General features: G+C 58.0%; 3 protein-coding genes across 4 annotated transcripts in view; 1 reads left to right on the top strand and 2 right to left on the bottom strand.

The window, feature by feature from the left end:
* Window positions 1-15,927, top strand: part of OTOF (otoferlin) — a 106,370-nt gene extending 90,443 nt beyond the window's left edge. For both annotated transcript variants that reach the window (XM_075049787.1, XM_075049786.1), the window contains 16 exons: window positions 820-849; window positions 1,502-1,639; window positions 2,054-2,120; window positions 4,087-4,211; window positions 4,904-5,038; window positions 5,963-6,100; window positions 7,308-7,435; window positions 8,022-8,192; window positions 8,760-8,920; window positions 9,623-9,765; window positions 10,292-10,380; window positions 12,191-12,289; window positions 14,142-14,383; window positions 14,755-14,933; window positions 15,109-15,209; window positions 15,747-15,927. In XM_075049787.1, coding sequence (XP_074905888.1) covers window positions 820-849; window positions 1,502-1,639; window positions 2,054-2,120; window positions 4,087-4,211; window positions 4,904-5,038; window positions 5,963-6,100; window positions 7,308-7,435; window positions 8,022-8,192; window positions 8,760-8,920; window positions 9,623-9,765; window positions 10,292-10,380; window positions 12,191-12,289; window positions 14,142-14,383; window positions 14,755-14,933; window positions 15,109-15,209; window positions 15,747-15,927 — 2,127 coding nt within the window. The remainder of the gene's footprint in view (window positions 1-819; window positions 850-1,501; window positions 1,640-2,053; window positions 2,121-4,086; window positions 4,212-4,903; window positions 5,039-5,962; window positions 6,101-7,307; window positions 7,436-8,021; window positions 8,193-8,759; window positions 8,921-9,622; window positions 9,766-10,291; window positions 10,381-12,190; window positions 12,290-14,141; window positions 14,384-14,754; window positions 14,934-15,108; window positions 15,210-15,746) is intronic.
* A 966-nt stretch (window positions 15,928-16,893) lies between these two features.
* On the bottom strand, window positions 16,894-20,512 carry LOC142041135 (uncharacterized). The gene is made up of 7 exons (XM_075049784.1): window positions 20,401-20,512; window positions 19,928-20,032; window positions 19,629-19,820; window positions 19,292-19,343; window positions 19,118-19,172; window positions 17,676-18,637; window positions 16,894-17,229 (listed from the first exon to the last, which is right to left on the bottom strand). The coding sequence occupies exons 2-6, from the start codon at window positions 19,979-19,981 to the stop codon at window positions 17,695-17,697; spliced, it is 1,296 nt and encodes a 431-aa protein (XP_074905885.1). The 5' UTR covers window positions 19,982-20,032; window positions 20,401-20,512; the 3' UTR covers window positions 16,894-17,229; window positions 17,676-17,694.
* Window positions 20,513-20,543: 31 nt separating this feature from the next.
* LOC142041136 (uncharacterized) lies at window positions 20,544-22,908 on the bottom strand. Its single transcript, XM_075049785.1, has 2 exons — window positions 22,786-22,908; window positions 20,544-21,690 (listed from the first exon to the last, which is right to left on the bottom strand). Exons 1-2 carry the CDS (start codon window positions 22,890-22,892, stop codon window positions 20,637-20,639), a joined length of 1,161 nt encoding a protein of 386 aa, XP_074905886.1. The 5' UTR covers window positions 22,893-22,908; the 3' UTR covers window positions 20,544-20,636.
* Window positions 22,909-24,509: the final 1,601 nt, after the last annotated feature.

Raw genomic sequence — 24,509 nt, 5'->3', positions numbered from 1 at the left:
TTCTTGCCCAGAACGAGAATTTCAGCTCCCTCTCATACCCTTCTGCTCCAGAGCTTCCTCCACAGAAAGAAACAGATTTCTTTTTGCAGGAGGCCCTTTGCAGCAACATGCTCACACACACCCCCAGACAAGCAGCATCTGCATGTGTGTGCCTACAGGCATGTTGTGGGCTCCAGATATGCATGGCCCTTCACATGTGCACATTTACAGAAAGGTTATGGCACATACAAAGCCTCACGAGCACACATGTACAGATACATACACACTCCCCACAAGGTCCCTGGTGCATTCACATATGCACCTGTATGTAGAGTTCCTCGTCTGTGCCCAAAAAGCTGTATTGTGTATGTCTGCTCCGACAGCCCCATGCAAGAGCAGCCTCAGGATACGTGTATGTGGGTATGTCTGGAATGCCCCAGCACACACGTGCTTCTTGAAATCTACCACAGTAGCTTGCAGACCTTCCCAGATAGACAAGAACATCTCCAAGAGAGCAGAGAGGTGTTATCCACGCCGAAGGCCAAAGTGTCTTTCCAGCCCCGGTCCCTTGCTGTCAGGGACTGTGGTTCTCCCTTAGCAGAATGCAAGAGAGACGTCTCCCACGCGGAGGTGGGTTTGGTGTGTCACGGCAGACCTCTCCTCTGTGTGCAGAGCTTTCCCAGCCAGGGCTCTTCATTCCAAGGTGTCTGCTTCCTTCATCTTTGGGGACCTGTCCGTGACTTCTAATGCATGCGTGTGCCGGGGTGTATTTGTACTCAGCCGAGGCTGCGCTGCTAACCTGCTCTCCCTCTCCCTGTTCCCTTCCACCCCGGGCGGCAGAACTCTGATGCAGTGGTGAAGGTGGACGTGGTAAGTGATGGATCTGCTCTGCATCCCTGCTCCCAACCCTCCGCACCCCATCCTACCCTTCCGTGCGGCTTTCAGTGGACCATGCATCCTCACCAACCCCAAGATGGGGAGGGACCAGCGCCCCTTCATCCCGGGGCAGAGACAGAGCAGCGTTGTCTCATCAATAGATGTGGCAGTGGTCTGGTTCCTGCAGGTGGGGAAGCTCTTCTGGGCCAGCACTTCGCAATCCAGCTGTCCTGGGACGAGCAGGGCAGGCAGCACCCTGTGGGAGAGATGCTGGTTATTCCCACCGCAACCAGATTCCAGCTGCAAAAGGCTTTATTGCACCACTAAATGGACCTGGGGTACTTTGCTGGGCAGAGGGAGGATGCCTACTGTGTAAGATTGAGGTGCTGTCGCCTGGGAAATGCGTGGATGAAAGGGATGATGGACAGGAGGGGATGTCTCAGGACTCTGACACTGTGTCTCTCTGGAGCCTTGGGCATCTTCCTTTGCTGCTCTGTGCCTCAGTGTCTGCATCTGTAAAAGGGGGACAGTGATGGAGAGTTCTGCCTTCTCAGGTGCTTCTACCCACTACATTTGCCCTTCAACAGACATTTTGCTTTCATCTGATCCCCCTTCTTCTCTGTCTTTGCTTCCCTCATCCCTGCAGTCTGAGGAAGAGAAGGAGAAAAAGAAAAAGAAGAAGAAAGGAGGAGGAGGAGGAGAGGAAGTAGAAGAGGAGGAGCCGGACGAGAGCATGCTGGACTGGTGGTCCAAGTATTTTGCTTCAATTGAGACTATGAAGGAGGTGGGTGCAGAGCAGAGGAGGGGTGTATGGCGGGGGGGGAGAGGAAAACATTTCCTGCCTGCAAGGTCTCGCCTATTTCCAGCTACTTCCAAAGGCTTTGGGCTGCGCTGCTTCCCTCGCTAATCGTGCCTGACTGTCAGCAAGGCTTTTTTTTAGCTGGCAGAGCTAAGCAGGATTCCTCTTCCTTGAGTGCACTCTGGGTGGACTTTGTGACTGGTTTGTACCCGGACACAAGTATTTAACAGCATTGGTGCTGAAGGCTGCAGTGAGCAATTTCGATTTCTCCAGCACTGCCAGAACCTCGCTCGTGGCTCAGATGGGAAGAGCGAACTGTGAGCCTGAGTTACAGGCACTTCCAGCGAGCACAGAGACCTCGGCACCAGCACCCACTCCCTGTTCGCTTTTCTTCCCCAGCAACTCCGGCAGCAAGAAGCGGCCGCAGCAGAAGCGGAGGAGAAGGAAGAAATGGAGATTGCAGAGGGTAAGCAGGTTGCGAATGAGAGAGGGAGCGTGGCAGGGAAAGGTAGGACCAGGACTCCTTTTGGTGCTCAGGCATCCCTTTCGGAGCCTGCCGCTGCTCTTCTGCCAAACCAGGTGCTCGCAGTGTGCTGTATATCCCCACGCAGGATCAGTTTTTGTGAATGCAGGCCTGGTGTGGGCTGTGTTGGTTTAACGTGCTAATGCCAGGTGAATCCAAATCAGAGCATGGTATTGTGGCAGCCTCCAGCCCATCCGAGCTGGGAGGAAGGCCACGTGCAAGTAACGCAGACTAGTGACCGGGATCCACGTTATTGTCCACGGACATTTTTGTGCAATCACAAATCAGTATGTCAGTAAAAGTCCTGTCGCTTTGGCCGTGCAGAGGTGTTAGCTACAGGACTCTGTGCTTGAAGTCTGTTGAGCACACCAAGTAACAGATACTTCTATATCACCTTTGTGGGGTTTTCTATCCTCGTTTTGCAGGAGGCTTAAAGTTTGTTTTTGTTTGTTTTTTTTTTTTTTAATTTTGCTTTATTTTTATGAGGAAAGATTCAACCAGACAAAAGGTCTGGGATTCATCTAATCTGATTGCTTTTACCTGCATGCAGAGGCCTCCTTGTCTGCTGTTCTAGCACAGGCAGTGAAGAAAAATACACAATTTTAGGGCAAGTTCTCTGACCAATTTTCAATACTATGCTACAAGAAGATGAATTGCACCCTAAAAGCATTTTTCTCTGAAGGAAGTCAGGGGTCTGTAGCTCAGATGGGGTGTTGCCGATGTCTGAAGTTGGGTGAGATTAATTTTGTACCACAAGCGATGTGGGCCAAGAATACTAGTGAGTTGGGATATGTTGATCAAGGGTGACTTTGTCCATTTACAGCCTGGAGGCTCCTTGCCAGTCCCACCAGTGGGGCTTGGAGGGGTTTCCCTGAGGACTTTCACCTGTGCTCTCCATATATTCCATGCCCCCATGACAGCAGGTTGGTGTCATGCTCAGGCAATGCAAAATCCATTAGCTGAGAAAAATACAAAGCCTGGTTTCTTTTGGAAGACTAGCATTCATATCATGAGAAAGATGAGGCTGGGACTTGCTGAGCTTGGAGACAACTCTAAGCAGCTTCTTCCTGGGCTTGCTGTCATGGCAGGGCTGCTGGGGAGGGTGTCTTGTGTCCCCCATTGTTTTCTTTCTGTCTTCTGAGAAGGATCCATTTTCCCTTGGCACTCCCATTCCTTCCTCCTCTCCTCTTCCACATCAAGTCTGTGTCATCCCTCTGTCCTCATCTGCATTGCCCAGCAGTCATGAAATCTGGCAGAGGCAGTGAGGGACGGGGATTGTAGAAGGGTGGGAGAAGCGTTCTTTGAACGTGCTTTTCCAGGCAGCCTGTTCCGACTGTAGTTGATGTCCCTGGCTGGTGGTCCCTCTGAACAGAGACCTGAACAACCTGTCGTTGCAGCTGGTCATGGGCAGCAGCCTGTGCTCTGGTGCTGAGCATCAAGCGCTGTCCCCTCTGCAGTACCTAGGCTGGGGTTTTATCTCCAGGCTGCATACAGCTGGAAAAGTCTCCAGTGGAAGGAAGAAAAGGAGATGCTATGGGCAGGATCAGGTCTTCTCACTGCGGTTGAAGCTAGCCAGTGTCCAGCACTCTCAGTCCGTGTTTTGTAGTCGTCCAAATGACTTCTGCTCAGGTCAGCTCTGGAAGTTCCCTGCACAGAGACCTCTGGGCTTCTGGAGATGCTGTGACCTGGTCAGAAGTGGCCAGAGTCAAGAAAAGACAGGAGAGGGCTGAGATGGGAGTTGCAGGCAGTAGCAGCTGTCAGCTTTCATGCTCCTCCTGTTTGAAGGACTTTGATCAAGTTCCCCCCTTCCCTGTCTCCTCCACCCCTCCTCACCCTCATTTCCATGTCGTCCTTCCCCGCCGCTTCCCCTCGGACTCAGAAATCAAACTTGATGACTCTCCCATGAAAGGCTCCAAGGGTCAGGCAAAGAACAAGGAGAAGTCCAAGACGCCCAAAGACGATAAGAAGAAGAAGCAACAGTCAGCCCCCGAGCTTCCGGAGAAGAAGAACAAGCAGAAGATCGACGAACTGAAGGTGCGTGTGTCGGCAGGGGAGGAGAAGGTCCTGCCTGCTCAGTGGCAGGCTGGAAGTCTGGCAGGATGGCAGTCCCAGCCATCTGGAGATCAGAGCGGGAGGGATCAACCCTGCCTGAGGCACCTTGCCTATCCGAGGGGTATCCCCCTAGGTGAGATGTGCCTTGGGACTGCCAGCTTCTCTCCCTACTTTGAAGGAGTCAGAGGTAACACGCTTTACAGAAAAGGCATTGCTCTGGGATAGGATTGTCCTTGGGACAGCTTGGATGCGCCCTGGCTGGAGGGGAGAGTTTTCCAGCCTGGCCATGGCTGGCCCAGTCAGGACTCAGGGCAAGGGTGGGCTCTGGTTCAATGTACGGGCCCACAGTGTTTATTAGGATTAATGTAGTCTGTGATTCTGGGGTTCAGAAGGGGGTTGAACCTGGGTCTTGCACAGAGCGCGGGCAGCCGCCTCACCCATTCAGCTGAGATTCCCTCTTGTACGTTATCAGTTCAGGGAAGTGCTTGTGGCATCAAGGTCCAACCAATGATCCTGGAGATCCTTTCCCTTCTTAGAGAACTGGGTATTGAGAGCTGAGGTGTCCAGGTTCCCTCCAAGTTGACTTGGGCAGTCACTGTATCTTTTCCTCACTTTTTTTTTTTTTTTTTTTTTTTTTTACCTAATTCCCCTCCTTTAACTATCTGTCATCTCAGGTCTTCAACAAAGAGCTGGAAGCAGAGTTTGATAACTTTGAGGACTGGCTGCACACCTTCAACCTGCTCCGTGGGAAGATTGGGGACAACGATGACAATGCGACAGAAGAAGAGCGGATAGTGGGAAGGTTCAAAGTGAGTTTGGTTGCTGAGTCGGGCCAGGGCAGGGACAGCTTGGGGAGCTCTTGCCAACAGGTTTCCCTGCTGAAGCTGGTTTAGCCGGAAAGGGTTGGATGCAATAGAATCCAATTTGCATTGACCCAGCTACAGGCACCTTGCAGGGAGGGAAAGCCTCCAAGGATAGCCCCAGAAATCAGATGGCTTCAAAAAGCGCAGCCACAGAGGTGGTGATCTGCAGGCAAATAGTGGTTTGATGGTTCTTATAGAAGGCCAAGGGAAAAGCAGCTTCTCTTTCTTGCCCGCTGTGAAAATAAATCATGCCCTGGGTTATCTCTGTGAACGGTTTTTCACCAATACCAGTCACCTGAGGTCACGGCTGTGTTGCACCATTGCCAGCCCCCAGGCAATGTAGGGGCACATCTGTCAGCTGTAAGATTCTTAGACAAGAACCTTTTTGAGGGTGTAATCCTGGCCAGATGAAGCCTGTTGATGCCAGTTTTGCCCTTTGTTTGCTTGGTGGAGGAGATGAGCAGGCACTTCCCCACCTTAGCTAGGATCAGATGCTTTGGGAGCATAGAAATCAGCAGTGTTTCATGTGGTAGTTCCCAGATTTTCCAGCCCATCCCTCGTCAACCCTTTCATTCCCATTTTGTCCTCCTGTCAGTTTTATTCTTGGAAATCCGTCCATGAGCACCTTGCTAGCCTGATTCCTCTGCAGGCCTCCTTCCCTTTGTCCAATTTCTCTGCTCATGGTTGCAATCTCTGAAGAGGTGCTTGTGCGGTGGAGGAGTTTTCCAGATCTGGCCTGTCTGCTCCAGCACATTGCTAGAAACAAGGATATTGACTGGGTGCTCAGGAAGGGTGGTTTGGGATGGGTCTGCCCACCCTGAGCCCCTGGGCAGAAGGACTCTCATCGGGCTGTGCCCTCCCTCGCATCAGGGCTCCATGTGTGTCTACAAAGTGCCGCTCCCTGATGATATCACCAAGGAGGCAGGATACGACCCCAACTTCGGCATGTTCCAGGGGATCCCCAGCAACGACCCCATCAATGTGCTGGTCCGAGTCTATATTGTGCGGGTGAGTATAACTGTGTGGTGTGGTAAGGTGTGATCCTGCGCTCCTTTCCATGGCACACATCCAGGAGCTGGTCCCAAAGCTGTAGGGATGCTGGAGGGGGGGTGCTCCAAGCACTGGGAGCAAGCCAGATCCAAGCTCCTCCCAGATCCTGAGACCTTTCTTCTGGTGTGTAGGACGGTCCAGCATATCTGTCCTAGTGTTTAACTCACGTGAGTAATTTGGATCAGCCCAGACTATGAGGTGGTGGTTCCTTACATAGCCACGACACCTCAGTGAAGTACATGCAGAGCAGAATAGGAGCTGGCAGGGGCTAGTAGAGCTGGCTGAAGGGCATGGCACCTCCTTAAACTTGCACTGAGACATTATTGATTCATACAGCTAGTGCACTTTTCTTTGTATGGGGTGTGCTCCGGAAAAAGTCCTTTCCTGACTCCTACACTAGTCATCCTTGCGTGCCCAAGCATGTGAGTGAGGTACCATAGCCAGGCACTTGAGAGGGATCTCAGTCCTGCTAGAAGCACTGGGACTGCTATTTGTCACCACCTTGTCCCAGTGTTTTACAAATGCAACCTACTTTTGGCTACTTTTCCCACTAGCCTGATTCTCCATCCAGTGCTGCATCCCATTGCAGTAATGAGTCTCCCATCCACTACCAACAGACTGAGGCTGCAGTAGTAGACACCAGCCTGGTCAGCACCAACAACAACAACCAGGACCAGCTGGATGTGTCCTGGCATGGGCATCTGCTGTTGTGTGCCATGATGGAGGTTGGGACTGGAGAGTTTGGGGATACTCAGCCCCTTTATGGGGAGAAACCAGAAGTCTTTGGCCTTAATGTAGTGAGTGGAGAGAACAAGATGGGAAGGGGACAGTCTTCTTGACATCTTGGTCAGGTTGTTGCTCAGGGTATTTCTTTAGAGGAGCCTGTTTCTTTCCACTGATGAAAGAGATGCCAAAGACGACTGTGGTTATGTCTCTTTGAGGGGACAAGGCCAGCCCCAACCCCTCCCCAAATCAGGACAGGGATTGACGCAAGGCAGGATTTATCCCCAGTTTAAACCAAGACACTCCATTTAGGGGGACCAAAGTGCTTAGCCACATGCCTATGGCCAGCCAAGGCCAGATGGTCTCAAGGATGGAGAATGGGTCATCCCTGAATTCTTTGCTACTGTGGACACCACTGATTTATCTCATCTGTTCTCTACAGGCCACGGACCTTCACCCAGCTGACATCAACGGGAAAGCTGACCCCTATATTGCCATCAAGCTGGGGAAGACGGACATCAAAGACAAGGAGAACTACATCTCCAAGCAGTTGAACCCTGTCTTTGGAAAGTGAGTTGCCCCAGCCCTGTTACCTGTCTGCACCTGGAATTGGCGAGCTAAGCCTGAGCCAAGCTTGCCAGCCCTTGGACCTGCACCCTAGCTGTCCCACAGCTGCTGCTTGAGCTCAAAAGATGGGAATCATCACACAGAACTTCCCTTGCAAGCGGCGTAGGCATCCTCATTTCAGCCATCTGTCCTTCTTTGCCAGCTGTGTGGTCAATATAGTAAAGGGTGTTTAAGAGATGTCCATATCTGGTCAAGATTAAGTACCTACTTTAGGAATCGTTAGGCCAAAACTCGAGGGAGGGTATGGCCTGTCTCTCTGGTGACACATAAACTTAGGTTCAGGGCTACTGAGACACCCAGGTCAAGCAATGACCCTGTGCCAGCTCCTGTCTAGGGCTGCTGGATCTGAAACAGCCCGCGCAGAGATTTAGTTAAAACCCCTACCTCGAATGTCCTGCAGCGGTAGATGCAAATTAAACACCCTCCGCAGACTGGAGCAGACCCACCTCACCCATGTGTCTGTCTTGAGCAGCAGCCAAACCCTTCAGCAGCTTTTCTCTTTCCCCTCACCTGCTTTCCCCCGGCTTAGATCCTTTGACATCGAGGCCACCTTCCCCATGGAGTCCATGCTGACAGTGGCGGTGTACGACTGGGACTTGGTGGGGACCGACGACCTCATTGGAGAGACCAAGATTGATCTGGAGAACCGCTACTACAGCAAGCACCGAGCTACTTGCGGGGTGTCACAGACTTACTCCATGTACGAGCAAAGCTTTCTCGGCCCAAACTTCTGCCTGGACCCATGCCTGTCTCATCTTCCACACCAAGCCCAGATCTCCTGCAGGAATCTCACTCCTTTACTGCCTGCTAATGGAGGAGTCTGTGCTGTACCCTCACTTTTAAGACAGGTTTTGTGACCAGTACAGCAGGGCAGCAGCGGAGTGGGTTATAAGGAGCCCAGGGCAGGGAGGAAGGGACCGAGGAGCACTGGTGGGAGTGGGTAGAGGGGTGAGGCCAGAGCTGCAATAGCAGCAGTGCCAGAGGAGCAATGCTGAGCATCAGGAGTCAAGTGGGGTGCGCTGGGAATTTCAGGTCTGAGTCAGCACAGAGAAGGGGCTGGGGTGGAAGGGTGTTAGCAAAGTGCAGAGAGGGGGCACAGAGGGACCTGGTCTGCTCTGAAGTGTCACGTTTGCTGACTCAGACCTTTTCCCTGTGAATCCCGGGTCCTTCATGGCAGCGGCATTTGTTTTGCTGGCAGAGGGGAACAAAATGGCTTTTTCCTCCAAATCTTGCTACTACCTCACTGACCTTGCCCTCCTATTCACAGACATGGTTATAACACCTGGCGTGACCCCATGAAGCCCTCCCAAATCCTGTCCAAGCTGTGCAAAGAGGGCAAGGTGGATGGGCCGCACTTTGGGCCAGGAGGAAGAGTGAAAGTTGCCAACAGGGTCTTCACCGGCCCCACGGAGATTGAGGATGAAAATGGTACCTGCCCCATGGGATGAAGGTTGTGGAGGGGAGCAGGGGTCTGGGGTGTCCCCTCATCATCCAGGACTGGAGACAGATGTAGTGGCCCCATCACCCCAAAGCAGCACTGCAATCACTCTCCATCCACCACCTTAAATAGACCTTCCAGTATGTGACCAGTTAGAGTGTTATAGACCACCCAGGCCAGTGGGTTGCTCTCAGAATCACTCATGGGTATCCGTGGCAGAGCATCATCAAAGCTGCCTTTGAGAAATTCCTCCTGGAAGTGTATGCCCAAGGAGCAATGAAGACAGCCCACCCTGGCCTTCCCAGGGTTTAGGAAGCCGTTCTCCATGTAACTGTACCCCCAAACAATGGTGGTGTCCCAATGCACTCACGTGCGCTCAAGAAAGATGAAGGCAGGCTAGGAGGGGTGCAGAAGAGGAGGAGAATGTGGACAGTGCATACGGAGCTTGTTCAGCCTGGGAAAATGCAGACAGGCAGGGGATCTGGACTTTCTGTAAATGGCATGGGTTAGAGAGAGGAGAAACAGAGGAGTTAGGAAGTATTGGCTGAAGGACAAAGTGTACACAAGGAAATGGACAGAAGTAGCTAGTAGGTAGTTCTGCTTCCTTGGAGTTAGGGGTAGAGGAACAGTTTGCTGTGCCTGGGGTCTCTCTGCCCGGTTCTCCAAGCTCAGCCCTCCGTCTGCCCATACAGGTCAGAAGAAGCAGACAGATGAACACCTGGCCCTGACGGTGCTGCGCCACTGGGAGGACATCCCACGGGCGGGCTGCAAGCTGGTTCCCGAGCACGTGGAGACGCGTCCGCTGCTGAACCCTGACAAGCCGGGCATCGAGCAGGTCCTCAAAGTCCCAGAGCAGAAGTGGAGGCAGCCCACGCTGCCGAGCCTGCGGACCCTCCAAGCAGGGAGCAGAGATGTCAGCTGGGCAGAGCAGCCGTAACCCACCTTGTCATGGGCAGCGGAGACGGGGGAGGCATCCTGCAAACAGTGGCACTTGGGCATCAACGGCCCTTAACAGTCATCTGTTGACTAGCAAACTAAATTACTAAACTAATTCTGCCTCTCCTGCTCCAGCCTGCATCCATTTCATCCCCCCCAGGTCCCTTGGTCCCCTGACTCCCCACGCTGTGCCCCTCAGCACCACAGTGCCATGAGATACTTCTGCAAGGGGTGGGAAAGGACTGATGGCACGGGGGAGCCCTGCCTCCCCCCATATCTGGCAGGGTTCAGTGCTGCAGGGCCCTACCCCACATCTGGCATGGCCAGACTGATGTTGAAGGGCAAGAGGAGCTGGGGGGGACCCTGCTGGGTGGAGGGGGCAAGGAGGGACCAGGGGAGCTGACTGCACCTTTCCAACCTTGCAGGGTCGCCTGGAGATGTGGGTGGACATGTTCCCCATGGATATGCCAGCGCCTGGCCCTGCCATTGATATTTCCCCCAGGAAACCGAAGAAGTAAGAACCTCCCAGCCAGCCAGCCCCAGGGAAAACTCAAGGCTGGGGACAGAGCCCTGCTTCTCCCCTCTCCTGCTGCTGCTCCATGGCCCAGCCCAGCCCTCTGCCTGGGTACCTCGACCGCGCTGGCATTTCCAGAGATCCCAAGACTGGAGGCATCAATGATGTCTTCCCTTCCAGCGCTGCTCCTGAAGGGTGGTATCACGCCCGTTCCATTTCCTGCAGCTCCCGATTTTTCTCATCTCTGTAGAGTAGGAAACTAAATTGTACCCCGGTGCCCGGCACGGGGACGGGGCAGACCAGTGCAGCCAGCCCTGAGACCCTGGGTTATCCCAGGGCAAGGCACCCCTGGGCAGTTTGGATGGGCCCTTTCCAGGAGGTGATGGCTAGAGCCCGGAGCAGGGAAGGTTACTGAGACAGAGTTGGTCAATCCAAGCAGGAGAGAGCAGGCAACAGGCAGGGTAATAAAAAGTTCTTCCCTCCCTACCCTGCCCTCTCCCAACTCATTTAGAGAAAAGACAGACATTTCTTCCCTTGACATCCTTCCTATCCCTGCCTTACCCTGCTAGACTGTGTCCTTGGACCCTTTTTCCCACCCTCAAGGCCGAGATACAGGGACAGCACTGGGCATCCTGGTGGGAGTCTCTTGCACTCCTGTGCCCTTGCACAGATGATGCCTTGGATGGAGAGAACGTCCCTTGATCCCAGTGGGCTGCATCTGGGGTCTGAGGAGCAGAGCAGGCAGCTGCAGGAAAGCTGAGGCCAAGGGCAAGGTCCAGACGCCAGCGTGGACCAGAAAAGCGGAGGGCTGTCTGCGGGACAGCCATGCTGAGCAGTGACCCATGAGCTGGAGCTGAGATGTTCCTACTGACGGGCTGAAGAGAGGGTTTGCAGGTAGATAGCCTGTTTCAAGCAAGGTTAGGCCTGGTTATTATCCTAGGGGTTGAATCCATCTCCTCTGTCTTTCTTGGGAGCACTGGGCTCCACCTGACACTAGCTGTAGGTGCTGGAAAGGCACAGTATGGGACAAGCTCCCACCTATGGGTGCAGACAGGAGGGGGCTGGAGGAGATGGCAGGAGTCCCACAGCTGGGCTCAGCCAGGGCATTGCTAGAGGGAGATACCAGAGGAGGTGGGTTAAGGAAGCTGTAAATCCCCTTCCCCTCCCCTGTAGGTACTTCTAGCCATGTGTTGTGCTTGTGGCCACATGGCTGCCTTTCTTTGCCACCGTCCCCCAGCCTTCCTCCAGCCTTTCCACGTTGCAGCTGCACCCTGCAAGGAATCTGGCTTCTGCTCTTCCTCCACCTGCTCCCACCAGAGCTGCTTTCTCCATCACCAAAATTCCCAACCAAGCCAAATGTGACTGGGAAACCCTGGGTTGCTGCACAGAAGAGGCAGGGCTGGGAATATCTCAGAGTCTCTGAAACTGCTGGAGTCCTAAGAAGGACTGTGATGCCCATTTCTAAGGGGGGACAGCCCTGCTGAGTAAGCTGGGGAAACCAGGAAGAAATCTGGACTCAAGACCATTTTGCAGACACCATTTTAGCCACAAATCCACCAAAGACCAAGCCTGGGCTGTTCCACTGAGCCTTTGGCATGGGCTTTGCAGAGGTTCAGAGCAGAGGGAGGTAAAGCTCCCCTTGCAGCTCACGCAGAGATTCCCCCTCCTGTTCTTGTCCCCATGATCCCTCAGATAAGATCCCTGTGAGCAGTTCCCTGTCATCTCGGTGCCTGGCCCTGGTTTCTGGCAGCGTCACCCCTTTCCCTCCTGCCCCTGTGCCTCACCTCCTTGTCTCCCTTCCTCCTGCCAGATATGAGCTTAGAGTGATAGTGTGGAACACAGACGAGGTCATCCTGGAGGACGATGACTACTTCACTGGCGAGAAATCCAGTGACATTTTTGTCAGGGGGTAGGTACAGCGTGGCATGCCAGTGCCAGCTCCTCTGCTTCTCCCTGGGGGGTGTTAGTGCTGGCTGGGGTCCCCGGGGTGGTTTTGGAGAGGGGAGGGGGGGTACGACGTGGACTGTGGTGCAGGGTCGGATAGAGCCAACGCTGCCATTGTCTTCTGTGCTGTGTTTCTTGCCTCTCCATCTCTCTCTCTGGCTGCACGACCCGCTGTGTGTGCCTGGCCTGGCTGCCCAGCTTTGAACTGCGGGTTATTATCTGGAACACCGATGAGGTGGTTTTGGAAGATGATGCTTTCCTGGCGGGAGAGAAGATGTCTGACATCTATGTCAGGGGGTAATGGCCGAGGCCTCGCTGCTTGGTCCCCGCCGTCTGCCCCTCTACCCCTTTTTGAGCTTGTCTTGATGACCCCACTTGGCATTTCAACCCTGCAACCTCCAATTCCAGCATCTGGAGCCAAACTGTGGTTAGTTCCCATCTCGGCTTTGCTCTCACCCAGCAGCAGGGGAAAGGCCCTTCCAAAACTTGCCTGTACAGAGGTGAGGGGACTCACTCTTGCCCATAGCCCAATTCTTTACAGGACCTCAAATCAATGCAACGGCATTTCAGGCTGGTAGCTGACTATGCAGTGACTTCCCACCAGTCTGTTAACCTGCTCGGTGATTTCTCTGCAGCCTCACCAGCTCAGGCCAGGTCTCCTCTGCTTGCATCTCATGCTGCTCTCAGGAAACTGGGTCTGTTTTGGTGTCTCGGGTCCCATCAGCCCAGTGGCTTTTCTGCAATGGCTCTGAATCTGAGATGCTCCAGCCCTTCCCCATCTGTATGGTGGGGGATCACTTGACCTTTTTGTTTTGTGCGGCAGAGCAGGGCATCAGCATGCTCAGAGCCTGAGAGACCAACCCTGCATTGGGTGCTCGAGCATGGAGTCATGTCGCTGCTGGCTGCAGTCCCTCAGGACAAACAGACGCACAAAAAACCTGAGAACACCCTGGGGAACGGAGATGCCTTGGCTCATCAGAGAAAGGGGCTGGGGGGCACTCACAGTCTTTAAAACAAAACTGTGTTCCCCAGGGACCCAGACTTGCTGGTATGGACTGTCCTCTGTGTCCCTTTTGCTCTGGGAACCCTGCTCCCTGGAGCCAGAAAAAGGGGCACAAGCACATGCGACAGCAAGGTCAGCACGGCCACCCCATCTCCCAGGGCAGGAGGATGGGGATCCCACTGTCACTCCAGTGACCTGGTGCCCACGGTGGCTGTCTGAATGGGCACTTCAGGTCCCTTCACCGGAGATTAGGTCAGCAGAGACAACCCCACCCTCAAGCAGAGCCCGCAGCAGGCTCTAAACACCTCTGATGGGCTCGGATAGATGTGCCCTGACACAGGGAGCCTGCCGTGACCAGCACAGACCAAGCTGCCTCCGCAGGGACAGCTGCCATCAGAGGAGGCCTAACTACCCCACGGTGGAGTGAGAAGGTCTCTACAGCCTCCCCGCTCCACCAGTGCGGGATGGGGACATCCTTCCAGGATGCTCTGCTCCAGACTCCCCAGCAATGCTCCTTGCTCCTGTCCACCTCGTTAACATCTCCCTGCCCAGAGAAAGACCTCTGACAACCCGCTTGCATTTCTCGCTCTCAAACTCCCCTGTTCTTTCCAGGGCCCTCCTGCCCCCATGTCCATTCTACCCCTTGGAGATGCTGCTGCTGCGGTGATCGGAGCAGCCCTAGCCCATTGCTCGCGCCTTTTAGGTCCTTCCAGTCTGTCCTGGAGACATCCTGGTTGCACGGACAGGATGGTCCTGTGCCCTCTCCTCCCTCCTGTAACGCGTGCCACCCCTCTCACCCCTCTGGGCCCTGCAGGTGGCTGAAGGGTCAGCAGGAGGACAAGCAAGACACGGATGTCCATTACCACTCGCTCACTGGTGAAGGCAACTTCAACTGGCGCTACATCTTCCCCTTTGACTACCTGATGGCGGAGGAGAAGATCGTCATCTCCAAGAAGGAGTCGATGTTCTCCTGGGATGAGACCGAGTACAAGATCCCAGCTCGCCTCACCCTGCAGGTCTGGGATGCTGACCACTTCTCTGCTGATGATTTCCTCGGTAAGTGGAGGGTCCGCTCAGGTGGGGCAATGGGGCAGCCAGCAGGGACCCCATGGCTGGACAAGCAGAGAGCAGTGTGGGATGAGGCAAAGCCTATATAGGAACAGAACCCATAAGGGCAGCTCTGCTCCTCAAGTCCACAACACCCTACAAACCCCCTTAGATGCTGCTCGTAAGAGCCGGCAGGATGAGAGCCCTTGTCTCTGCTGCTGCTGTTCAAAGGCTGCTCCTGTAGTAAAGGCGTCAGCTTTTCAGTTTCCAGAGCTAGTTCAAAGTTGCTTTCCAGGGAGGAGATGCTGGCCCAGCCCACCTCCAGCCAAGGACTCAGCATTTGGGGGTGCCAACATCTCTGCTCCTCTTCCTCCTGCCAGGGGCCATCGAGCTGGACCTGAACCGCTTCCCCCGGGGAGCCAAGACATCGAAGCAGTGCAGCCTGGAGATGGTGACGAACGAGGCAGAGCTGCCCATGGTCTCCATCTTCAAGCAGAAGCGGGTGAAGGGCTGGTGGCCGTTCGTGGCCAGAGATGAGAATGATGAGCTGGAGGTCACCGTAAGGAAGGGGAAAAGGGAGGGATTTTGCATCCTGGGGATGGCAACTCTTTGCAGACAACCTCCACCCCCCCTGCACTTGCCTCTGTTCCCTCAGGTCCCCTCTGTCACCATGTCTCGGGGGCTGAGGTGGGGAGCATTGCCCAGGTCTCAGCACAACTCTCTGCTCCCTGCAGGGGAAAGTCGAGGCTGAACTGCACCTTCTGACAGCAGAGGAGGCAGAGAAATCCCCCGCCGGGCTGGCTCGCAATGAGCCTGATCCACTGGAGAAACCCAAGTGAGTAGGAAACCCCACTCCCCAGCAGGCACCTGGGCTTCTGGGAGATGCTGTGAGGTGGTCCCCAGGGAGGGAGCCAGGCATGGGGAGGAGAGGAGGGGTCGCACTGGGGGGATGTAGGAATGAGAGTCATGGGCAGAGCCATCTCTACTGGTTCCCCCCCATTGCCTGCTATTCACTGCCCTGCTGCTTTTCCTTACTTTATTCCTTCTCTGCTTCTCTTCTTGGCTCCATCCCCTTTCCTTGGCCTCCTACCACCTCCTCCACCCCTATGGTCCTCACCACCAGATTCCAGCTTTGACTGGAATCCTCACCCTCCCTCACAAACCGGCATTACTCCATCTGGCACTTGTCACGCTGACTCCCCTTGCCCACCCTCCTGATCCTCCTGGTTGGGCTCTTTCACTCTGTGCAGGCTTACACAGGGAACACGATCCTGCACCTCCCTTTGCCCACCATGTCCATTGTTGCACTGCCTGCTGTGCCTCCCTTCTCTATGGCCAAGGCATTAATGACAGGTATTTGTTTCCCTTGCAGCCGCCCAGACACGTCCTTCATCTGGTTCCTGAACCCGCTCAAGTCCATCAAATACCTCATCTGCACGCGCTACAAGTGGCTTATCATCAAAATCGTGCTGGCCCTGTTGCTCCTCATCATGATCGCCCTCTTCCTCTACAGCATGCCAGGCTACATGGTCAAAAAGCTGCTGGGAGCATGAAGCATGGGACCCTCCCCCATGTCCCCAGCCCCATGGCACAACCTTCCCCGGCCCCATGCCCTTCTCCTCCCCGCAGCCTCTCAGCAGCTTCTGGGGACATCTCCTCTTTTGCATTCCTCCTCTGTGGGTCCCCTTCGTGGCTTTAGTCCCAGAGAAATGGGGCTGGAGGATGGCGTCGATCCTGAGGCTGTGCATCCCTCACCAGGGCACCCAGGCTGGGACTCTCGGAGCCCTCCCAGGGAGCTCAGCCCCCGGCCCCAGGGGAAAGGGAGGGAGAGCTGGGGCTGGGGCCATGGGCGCGCTCCCAAAAGGCTCCTTGGAGGGACTTCAGGAACAAGGGTGAAGCAGGGACCTGGGACAGCTGGAGACACACCAGCCCCCCCAGTGTGGGGACGGCACTGAGTGGCCCCAACACCCGTCCCCACTGCCAGCACTGTCCCCGCTCCACTCCTAGCTCTGGAGGTCACTGCATCCCAGTGCAGGGACCGATCCCACACGGGGGAACACCAGGCATTGTGCCCCAGCAGCCGCCAAGGCCCTGCAGAGAGCCCTGGGGCTGTGCAAGGGGACGCCATGCCCTTCCCTCCCCATGGCTCTGGCAGAGGCAGGGAAGTGTCCAGCAGCTCAAACATCTTCCTAAGGTTACCAACCCAGAGGTGGTAGTGGTGGTTGTGGCCGGACATCCCTGGGGGCTCACAGGGAGCCAGGTTTTCTCATACAGCGTGAGCTCCCTGCAGCCTTCTTGATTCTCGGTTTATTTTGTGTGGATTAGTAGATACTGCAGCTGGAGACTTTCTTGCCATGTATATTAGGGAAGGGCTCTTTTCTCAGCTCACTGCAATATTCAGCTGTTGAAAAGCCACCTCTCTCAGCTTCAAGTGTGCAAGACCCTCACTGAATAATTGAAGAGATCTCGGGGATGTTTTTAGGACATTACTGTTTTAATTGGTCAATAAAGGTTGGGTTTCCTTGATGGGTTCTCACGTTAGTGGGGAGACCGCGTGTCGCTGGCTGCTTCTCAAGACGAGCCCCTTCCTCCTTCCCTCCGTCTGCCCCGCTGCTTCCCAGTGGCAGCCTCTTTTCCCGCTGCCTCTCCCCAGTGTCCGTGCCCTGGCCGGCAGCCTGGTCCCTCAGCTGCACGGGGAGCAGAGCAGGCACGGCCCTGCCTTCCGCTCTGGGCAGGACGGCAGCAGGCAGACAGCGATGTCGACGGGGACCGAGAGGGGCTGGGCGGGGAAGCCCCAGTCACTTCTCCCCATCGGCTGGGGGTGCTGCCCAGCGGGTACTCTCTTCTGGCCTGCCCTGGAAGAGAGAACGGGGTTGAGGAGGGACCCCAGGGCTCCATTCGTCCCCGAGCAGGTTCCCCCCGCAGAGGCCCAGGCTGGGGGCAGAGGGGGGCCCTGGGCTCCAAACGGGGTCTCTGAGCCAAGGGGCATCTCCTGGGCATCCCCGGCATTAACCCTTGCCCTCCGCAAGCCCCGCAGGATCCCCACCTCCCCCGGCCTCTTTCCGGCTCTGAGCCGGACCCTGCCTCTCCGCGTGCTTTCCTCCCCAGCGGTGTCCACACCAAAACTCAGCGAGAGGCCGTCGCATCTCTCCCCGCCGCCCCCACGCTCCCAGACCACACGATCTCGTCCCACAGAAACGCCTCCTGAACAGCACAGCTTCCACGGCTGCACAAGACAGCCCAGACCCGTCCCCGTCCTCCCGTCCTGCGCTCGCCCTGCCCACGCTCCTCCCCGTCCCACCTTTTCTTGCCGGTGCTCCTCACGCCTCCATCGCCATGGCGTGGAAGAGCGCGTCGACCTGAAACCGGAGGTGGAACGGCAGCTGCGGGTCCGCTTCCGTCGTGCCCTTGGGTTCCAGGCTTTCTCGCACGCTGCTCTTCACTTTGCACCAGGACTCCCGGATGCGCTGCAGCGTGACCCCCTGCCGCAGGCCCTTGTAGCCCACCAAGGGCAGGGGCTCCAGCCCGACTCTCCGCAGCCGCTCCAGGGCCGTGGGAGGGGGAGGCTGTGCCCATGGGGGCAGGGGCCACGTGGGGACCACGGCGGGGACAGACTCCCCCCGCCTGGCTGGCTGCAGGTCGGCACTGCCGGTATCGCCGCCTTTTGCCCTCGCGTCCTGCCTGCCCAGCCTCATCTGTCCCTCGCTGTCCCCGGGGCTCCTGGGCAGAGGCGCGCTGCACTCCTCGCAGCATCTCTCGGGGGCGATTGCGGGGAGCCGCTGGGTTACCTTCCACGCGTAGAGCAGCTCCCCGCTGATGGCCAGCTCAAAGCCCAGCCCTAGTTCCAGCTGGAGGTCCTCCTCGTGCACCAGCATGTCCGCAGTGCAGAGGGTGACGGCCAGCGTGGGCAGGTCCTGTTCTGCCGCGGGCTGGCTGCAGTGCGGGCAGCTGCCGGTGAGGCATCGACGGCACTGCAGGCAGACGGGATATTCTTCCCATACGGCTCCGCACTGGACTGGAGCGCTGCTATCCCAACCTATGTTCAGCTTTCGCAGCAGGTTGCAGCAGATTTGGGTGGTGTTCAGGGACTCCATCAGGGATCTGGCGAGCTCCTTCATGTTGGTGACGGAGGGCTGGTTCCCTGATCTGCTGGAATTTCCACGTCGACCCACATCTCCGGTGTCCGAGGGGAGCTCCCTTGCAGAGGCTGCTTCCTTGCCGTAGCCGCTTTCCCACCATTCTCCTCCATGGGGCTTCCCTGACCTGTGGGGGGACATACCGGCGGGACTGTGGGGCTGCTGTGGGACAGGACCCACCCGGCTCCCTCTCTCTGCCTTCTCCTGGGTGATCTCCCAGCTGCCCGCAGCCAGCCCTGCCAGCTCTGGGATGCTGGGGGTGAGGCTGCGGTCTCGGGAACATGGGGCCAGCCCAGGCCAGGGGCTGAGGACAGAGAGGGGTGCTGGGGCCACCGGTGGGCTCTCTGGGGGTCGGGGCGGTGTGGCGGGTGTCAGCAGAGGGCATTGGCCTGGAAACCTGCCCTCCCCGAGCCATCCCTCCCTTCCCTCGCCCCTCGAGCCCTTTCCTTTCCTGGGGCTGAGCCCGGGCCCTGGCTCTCTGCCGGATCCTGCTCTCGCCCACCCGCAGCCTCCCGGGGGCAAAGGGGCAGAGGGACCCACCAGTGGGGTTCCCCAGCCAGGGGCTCCCGGAGGGGGCTGCCCCCCTGAAGGGAAGCGCTCCGCTTACCTTGCCTTCAGGCTCTCGGCAGAGCCCTCCACGCCTTCCCAGGGGATGGATGATCCTGGGGGAAAAGACAGAGGGAGAGTGAGCGAGGGCAGCCGTCTCTCGTGGGGTGCAACAGCGTCTCTCGGCCGGGAGCCGCTGCGGAGCCCGGCGCAGCTCTGGGACGGGGCTGCTCACCTATCGGGTCCTTCCTCCTGCTGCTGCGACGTCTCTTCCACGCAGAGACCCCCTGCCCCCAGAAAGCAAGCCCCCGGTTAGCATGAGGTGTCTCCCCTCCCCTGCCCGGCAGACGAGGACCCTGGGAAGGGTAACCGGAGTTTCAGGGACAGGAGCGTCCCTGGCCCCGAGCCCGGTGCCCAAGCGGAGGTGGCTCGGTGGCTGCGGAGCAGGGGCCTGCCTGCGTGGGCAATGGCCGCTGTTCACCGCTCCCTCCCAAAAACCCCGGGGATGGGCTCTGCCCCGGGCTAGCCCCTGCCCAGGGAGCGTTTGGGGCGACGCCAGGACGGACACCTACCTTGACCTTGGCCTTGATGTCGGGCCACCAGGTCATGAAGGTGCCCAGACCCAGGATGGCCACCAGGGTGGGGGTGCAGGGCACCACGAGCATGCAGAGGCCCCAGAGGCTCAGGCCGCAGAGGTAGAGCAGCACCGTCAGCTTCCACTCCTCCATCTCGCACAGGGATCGCCAGCATCTCCTCCAGCGGTTCTGCATGACCAGGGGATGTGCAAAGGCGTCAGGAGGGCCCCTTTGTGGGGAGGCCGAGAAACCCGTGGAGGAGAGGTTGGGGGGATGCCAAAGCACCCCGCTCCTACCTGCTGGTTTGCTTCTCCTCCCATCTCTGCTGTGTTTTCCACACGCTTGCCCATCTGCTCGCTGGCTCGCGTGCAGTCAAAGTGACACCCGAGCCTCCCCGCAACCTGTTAAGAGGGGGGCCACCTTTGTGATGCCGTGGTGACATCGTGTAGACACACAGTGGCTGCCACGTCAACCCAGGGCTGAGCTGGCGTGGGAGATTGTGAAGCCATCGGGGAGCAGCCACCCCAGAGAGCCCCTGTGTCAGGGTTCGGAGGGGCAGCGCACCCCAGGACGTAGCCCAGGGCCTGCGGGAGAGTGGGCAGGGAAGGTCCCTCTGGGCCACCCACCTCCACCCCTCGGCCAGGATGGGCCACTGAGATGGCTACCTAGTCCTGGTGGCACCAGGGCTGCTCTGGCACCCCGGGGGGACCTGCTGGTGGCCCTGGCAGCAGCCCCCCACTCCCATCCCGGGGGACTGACGGCTTCTCACCAGCCAGGGACACCGTGATGGTCCCTTCTCCTCTCTGTCGCACCAGGGATCCCGGCCAGGGCCCCGGGACACCCCGTCGGGGTGGTTGTGTGGCTGCAGGGAGGCAGGGAAACCTGAGAAGGAAGGGTGGGGAGTAGGTTAGGCAAACTCTCCTCAAGGGTTTCTCCTCAAAATTCCCATCCACGCTTAAGCGGCTGTTGTGGTGACTTTTCTTGCCAGTGCTCCTTATACCTGCATCACCGTGGCGTGGAAGAGCGCATTGACCTGAAACCAGAGGTGGAACGAAGCTTCGGTTCCCATTCCATGGTGCCCTTGGGTGACGAGCTCCTTGCCAGCCACAGCCAGCCCCACTCGGCCGCGACGCTCCTCCGCACGCTGTTCTTCACTTTGCACCAGGACTCCCGGATGCGCTGCAGCGTGACCCCCTGCCGCAGGCCCTTGTAGCCCACCAAGGGCAGGGGCTCCAGCCCGACTCTCCGCAGCCGCTCCAGGGCCGTGGGAGGGGGAGGCTGTGCCCATGGGGGCAGGGGCCACGTGGGGACCACGGCGGGGACAGACTCCCCCTGCCTGGCTGGCTGCAGGTCAGCACAGATGGTATCTTTTGCCCTGGCCTGCCTTGCAGGAGGGGCCCTTGTGTCCTGCCTGCCCAGTCTCATCTCTCCCGCTGGTGTTCCCGGGGATCTGGGGACAGGGAACGATGTCCGCAAGCCCTTGCCGTCCCTGGGGCTCCTGGGCAGAGGCACCTTGCATTCCTCGCAGCATCTCTCGGGGGCAATTTTGGGGAGCCGCTGGGTTATCTCCCATGCGTACACTGGCTCCCCGCTGATGGCCAGCTCAAAGCCCAGCCCTAGTTCCAGCTGGAGGTCCTCCTCGTGCACCAGCATGTCCGCAGTGCAGAGGGTAACGGCCAGCGTGGGCAGGTCCTGTTCTGCTGTGGGCTGGCTGCAGTGCGGGCAGCTGCCGGTGAGGCATCGGTGGCACTGCAGGCAGACGAGGTAGTCTTCCCTCATGGCTCCGCACAGGACTGGAGCGCTGCTATCCTGAGCTTTGTTCAGCTTTCCCAGCGGGATGAAGCAGATTTGGGTGATGTTCAGGGACTCCATCAGGGATCTGGCGAGCTCCTCCATGTTGGCGACGGAGGGCTGGCTCCTGAGGAGCTCTGATCTGCTGGCAGCACTGGAATTTCCACATCGACCCACGTCTCCAGTGTCCGAGGGGAGCTCCCTTGCAGAGGCTGCTTCCTTGCCGTAGCCGCTTTCCCACCATTCTCCTCCATGGGGCTTCCCCGACCTGTGGGGGGACATACCGGCGGGACTGTGGGGCTGCTGTGGGACAGGACCCACCCGGCTCCCTCTCTCTGCCTTCTCCTGGGTGATCTCCCAGCTGCCCGCAGCCAGCCCTGCCAGCTCTGGGATGCTGGGGGTGAAGCTGGGGTCTCGGGAACATGGGGCAAGCCCAGGTCAGCAGCACGAGGCGCATAGTGAGGGGCTCGGCGCCCGCCAGCCCAAGGAGAAAAGGGCTAGCCCAGGCCAGAGGCTCAGGACAGAGAGGGGTGCCGGGGCTACCGGTGGGCTCTGTGGGAGGGGGTACAGTGGGTGTCTGCAGAGGGCTTGGGAGAGGACCCCACTTCAGTCCTGGTTTGGGGAAAAGGCGTGCCCATGGCCTGCAAGTCCCAGGTTTGGGAACATTGGCCTGACCCAGGAGGCTACTGGCCTGCCGCTGATTCTGTCCATGGGGGCAGAGGGTCCATGGCAGGGTGATATCTTGAGGCAGGGGGTATCGCTGCCCCAGGGCTGGCCTGGGGACGGGACAGGGATGTCCCTGACTTCGGGCTGAGCTGGGATTGATTGGGAGGGTGGTCCCTGACCTCCTGCCAATCGGCAGGGAAGGGGGAATGTCTGACTGGTTCCAGATTCAGGGCGGTCCCTGACCCAAGGCCCCTTTGGGGAGAGGTCCTGGGTCCCAGGAAGGCTGGCAAGGCCCTGTCAGGTCCCTGCCCCCTGCCAGTTGGTGGCAGGGGTCCTGGCCCCAGTGCTGGTGTGGGGCAGGGGATGTTCTGAGACCTGAGGACGGTCTCTGAGCCTCTGCTGGTCCTGGGTGGGGGGGTCAGGACCGGGTTGCAGTTTGGGGTAAGGGATCTGGAACCGGCACTGGTTTGAGGGTGGGGACGTCCACCCCGGTGCCAGTTCGGGGAAGAGGAAACCCTCCCAGTTCGGGGAAGAGGAAACCCCCTGTGACCAGACGCGGGTCTGGGGAGGAGATGCGCGACTTGGTGCCGGCTGGGAGCAGGGAAGGGGCCCGGGCCCAGCTCGGGTTGAGGGGGAGCCGGCTGCCGGTGCAGGCCGCCACAACCGCGGCGCTGGCGGACGAGCCCCCGTCTCTCACCGGCGCTTGGCGGCGAGGCGGCGGCGACGGGCGGCGATTCGCTCCTGGGGGCCGGGGTCGCTGAGAGCCGGGGCCGGGTCCCGCCAGCCCGCCGCCGCCGCCATCATGGCGCCCGCTCCCCGCCTCAGGCAGCCCCGGAGGAGGCGGCGACCGCGCATGCGCGCCGCGCGGCTGCAGCGTCCCGGCGCCGCCTAGCAACGCCGGGGGAGCGCGTGCCCGCCGCGGCTTCCCGCCTCCCCCGAGCGGCGCGCGGCGCGGTCCGCGCAGCGCCCGTTGCTGCGCGTGCCCCGTGAGGCAACTGCCCTGAGGCGGGAGAGGGGGGAGCGCGGGCTTGATCCCGAGGGAAGGAGCGAAAAAGGGGGAGAAAGGGCGAATTATTGGGGTGAAAAACGTCCGCGGGGGCACTCTGAGGCATTGCTGGGGCTCTGTGTCCTCTGCGCTGCACCGCTGGTCCTGGCTGGGTCGGCAGACCCCCCCCTGTCAGCCACCACAGGGCTCCTCACAGGAGCCCATCTGGAGGTGGCCTGATCCGAGCCCGTGCTCAAGCAGGGCCACCCCCAGCCGCTTGTCCCGGGCCACATCCAGACTGCTTTTGACTTGTCTCCAAAGGCGGAGGGTCCACAACCTCCTTGGGCAACCCTCCCAGTAAAAAACACGTTCCCTCCTGTTCAGCGGGACCCTCCTGCGTCTGAGTGCGTGGCCGTGGCCGCCGGGACCGCTGAAAAGAGCCAGGCTCCGTCCTCTTTGCACCCTCCCTTCAGTAGGCGCACATTTTTTCTCAGTCCACCCAGGAGGTGGGAAGGAGGGATCACGCCAGCTGGAGCTTCCCAAAAGTCCCCGTTCCCCAGAGCTGCAGGTGCAGGGACAAAGCACGGGTGACTTCTCAGCAGAAGACAGCCCTCCCTGCCTCCACCCTGTGAGCAGGAAGATGGCAGCAAGTTGCAGCATCTCCCCTCAGCTCTTCCTCCCCCTGTGAACCCCATGCCCAGCAACTCCTCTGTGCCAGGTGTGAGAAAGGCACTCACACAGAATTTTATGAATTTTACAACTTTATTATAAAGCAAAGGCAAACAGCGCTGGGCGCATGGTTGAAACCAGAGGCACACCCGGTTGCACCCGAACTCACCTTTTATAAACTGTGTTCGTGGCGTTTTCAAAAAGTCATTTTAATATTTCAGATATCTATTAACATAACTCCACCCCAGACCACCCCCACTTGCACGCATCTCTCCTGGTTTGGGGGAGGCTCCCGGGGATCCGCAAGGGATGAAGTTAGTAGTCTTCCTCCAGCTGCACCTTTCACCCCGCGGTTTTCCGGCAGCTGCAGGCAGTTGTCTTATCCTTCCATCTTTCCATTTCCAATTAGCTCCTAGGTTACATTTCCTGTGTCAAGGTCTAGCTTAGTGTCAGTGAAGCAAACATCCTGTCAAGATATAACTTATGTGGCAGTTAGGCAAACTTTCAGTATTCTCATTTTGCGAAAGACAATATACATCTCACACCAGGCACGTCGCCCCTCCACCAGCCTGGGTGCCGATCCTCAGAACAGCTCAGGAGGGCCCCGTTGCTGGTGGAGGGCATTTGGACTGGGAAAACAGGGGTGCCCTGTGCACTGTGCCCTTCTTCTCCCGCAGCCTTTCAAGGGACATCTTCCTGCTGCTGCTGCTGTTGCTGAGCCTCCTCTTTTGCATTCCTCCCCTGTGGGTCCCCTTCGTGGCTTTAGT

Source organism: Buteo buteo, chromosome 17, assembly GCF_964188355.1.
Source record: "Buteo buteo chromosome 17, bButBut1.hap1.1, whole genome shotgun sequence".
NCBI classification, from domain to species: domain Eukaryota; kingdom Metazoa; phylum Chordata; class Aves; order Accipitriformes; family Accipitridae; genus Buteo; species Buteo buteo.
Note: the sequence above shows the minus strand (reverse complement) of the source record. Positions and strands in the feature narration are given on the sequence as shown.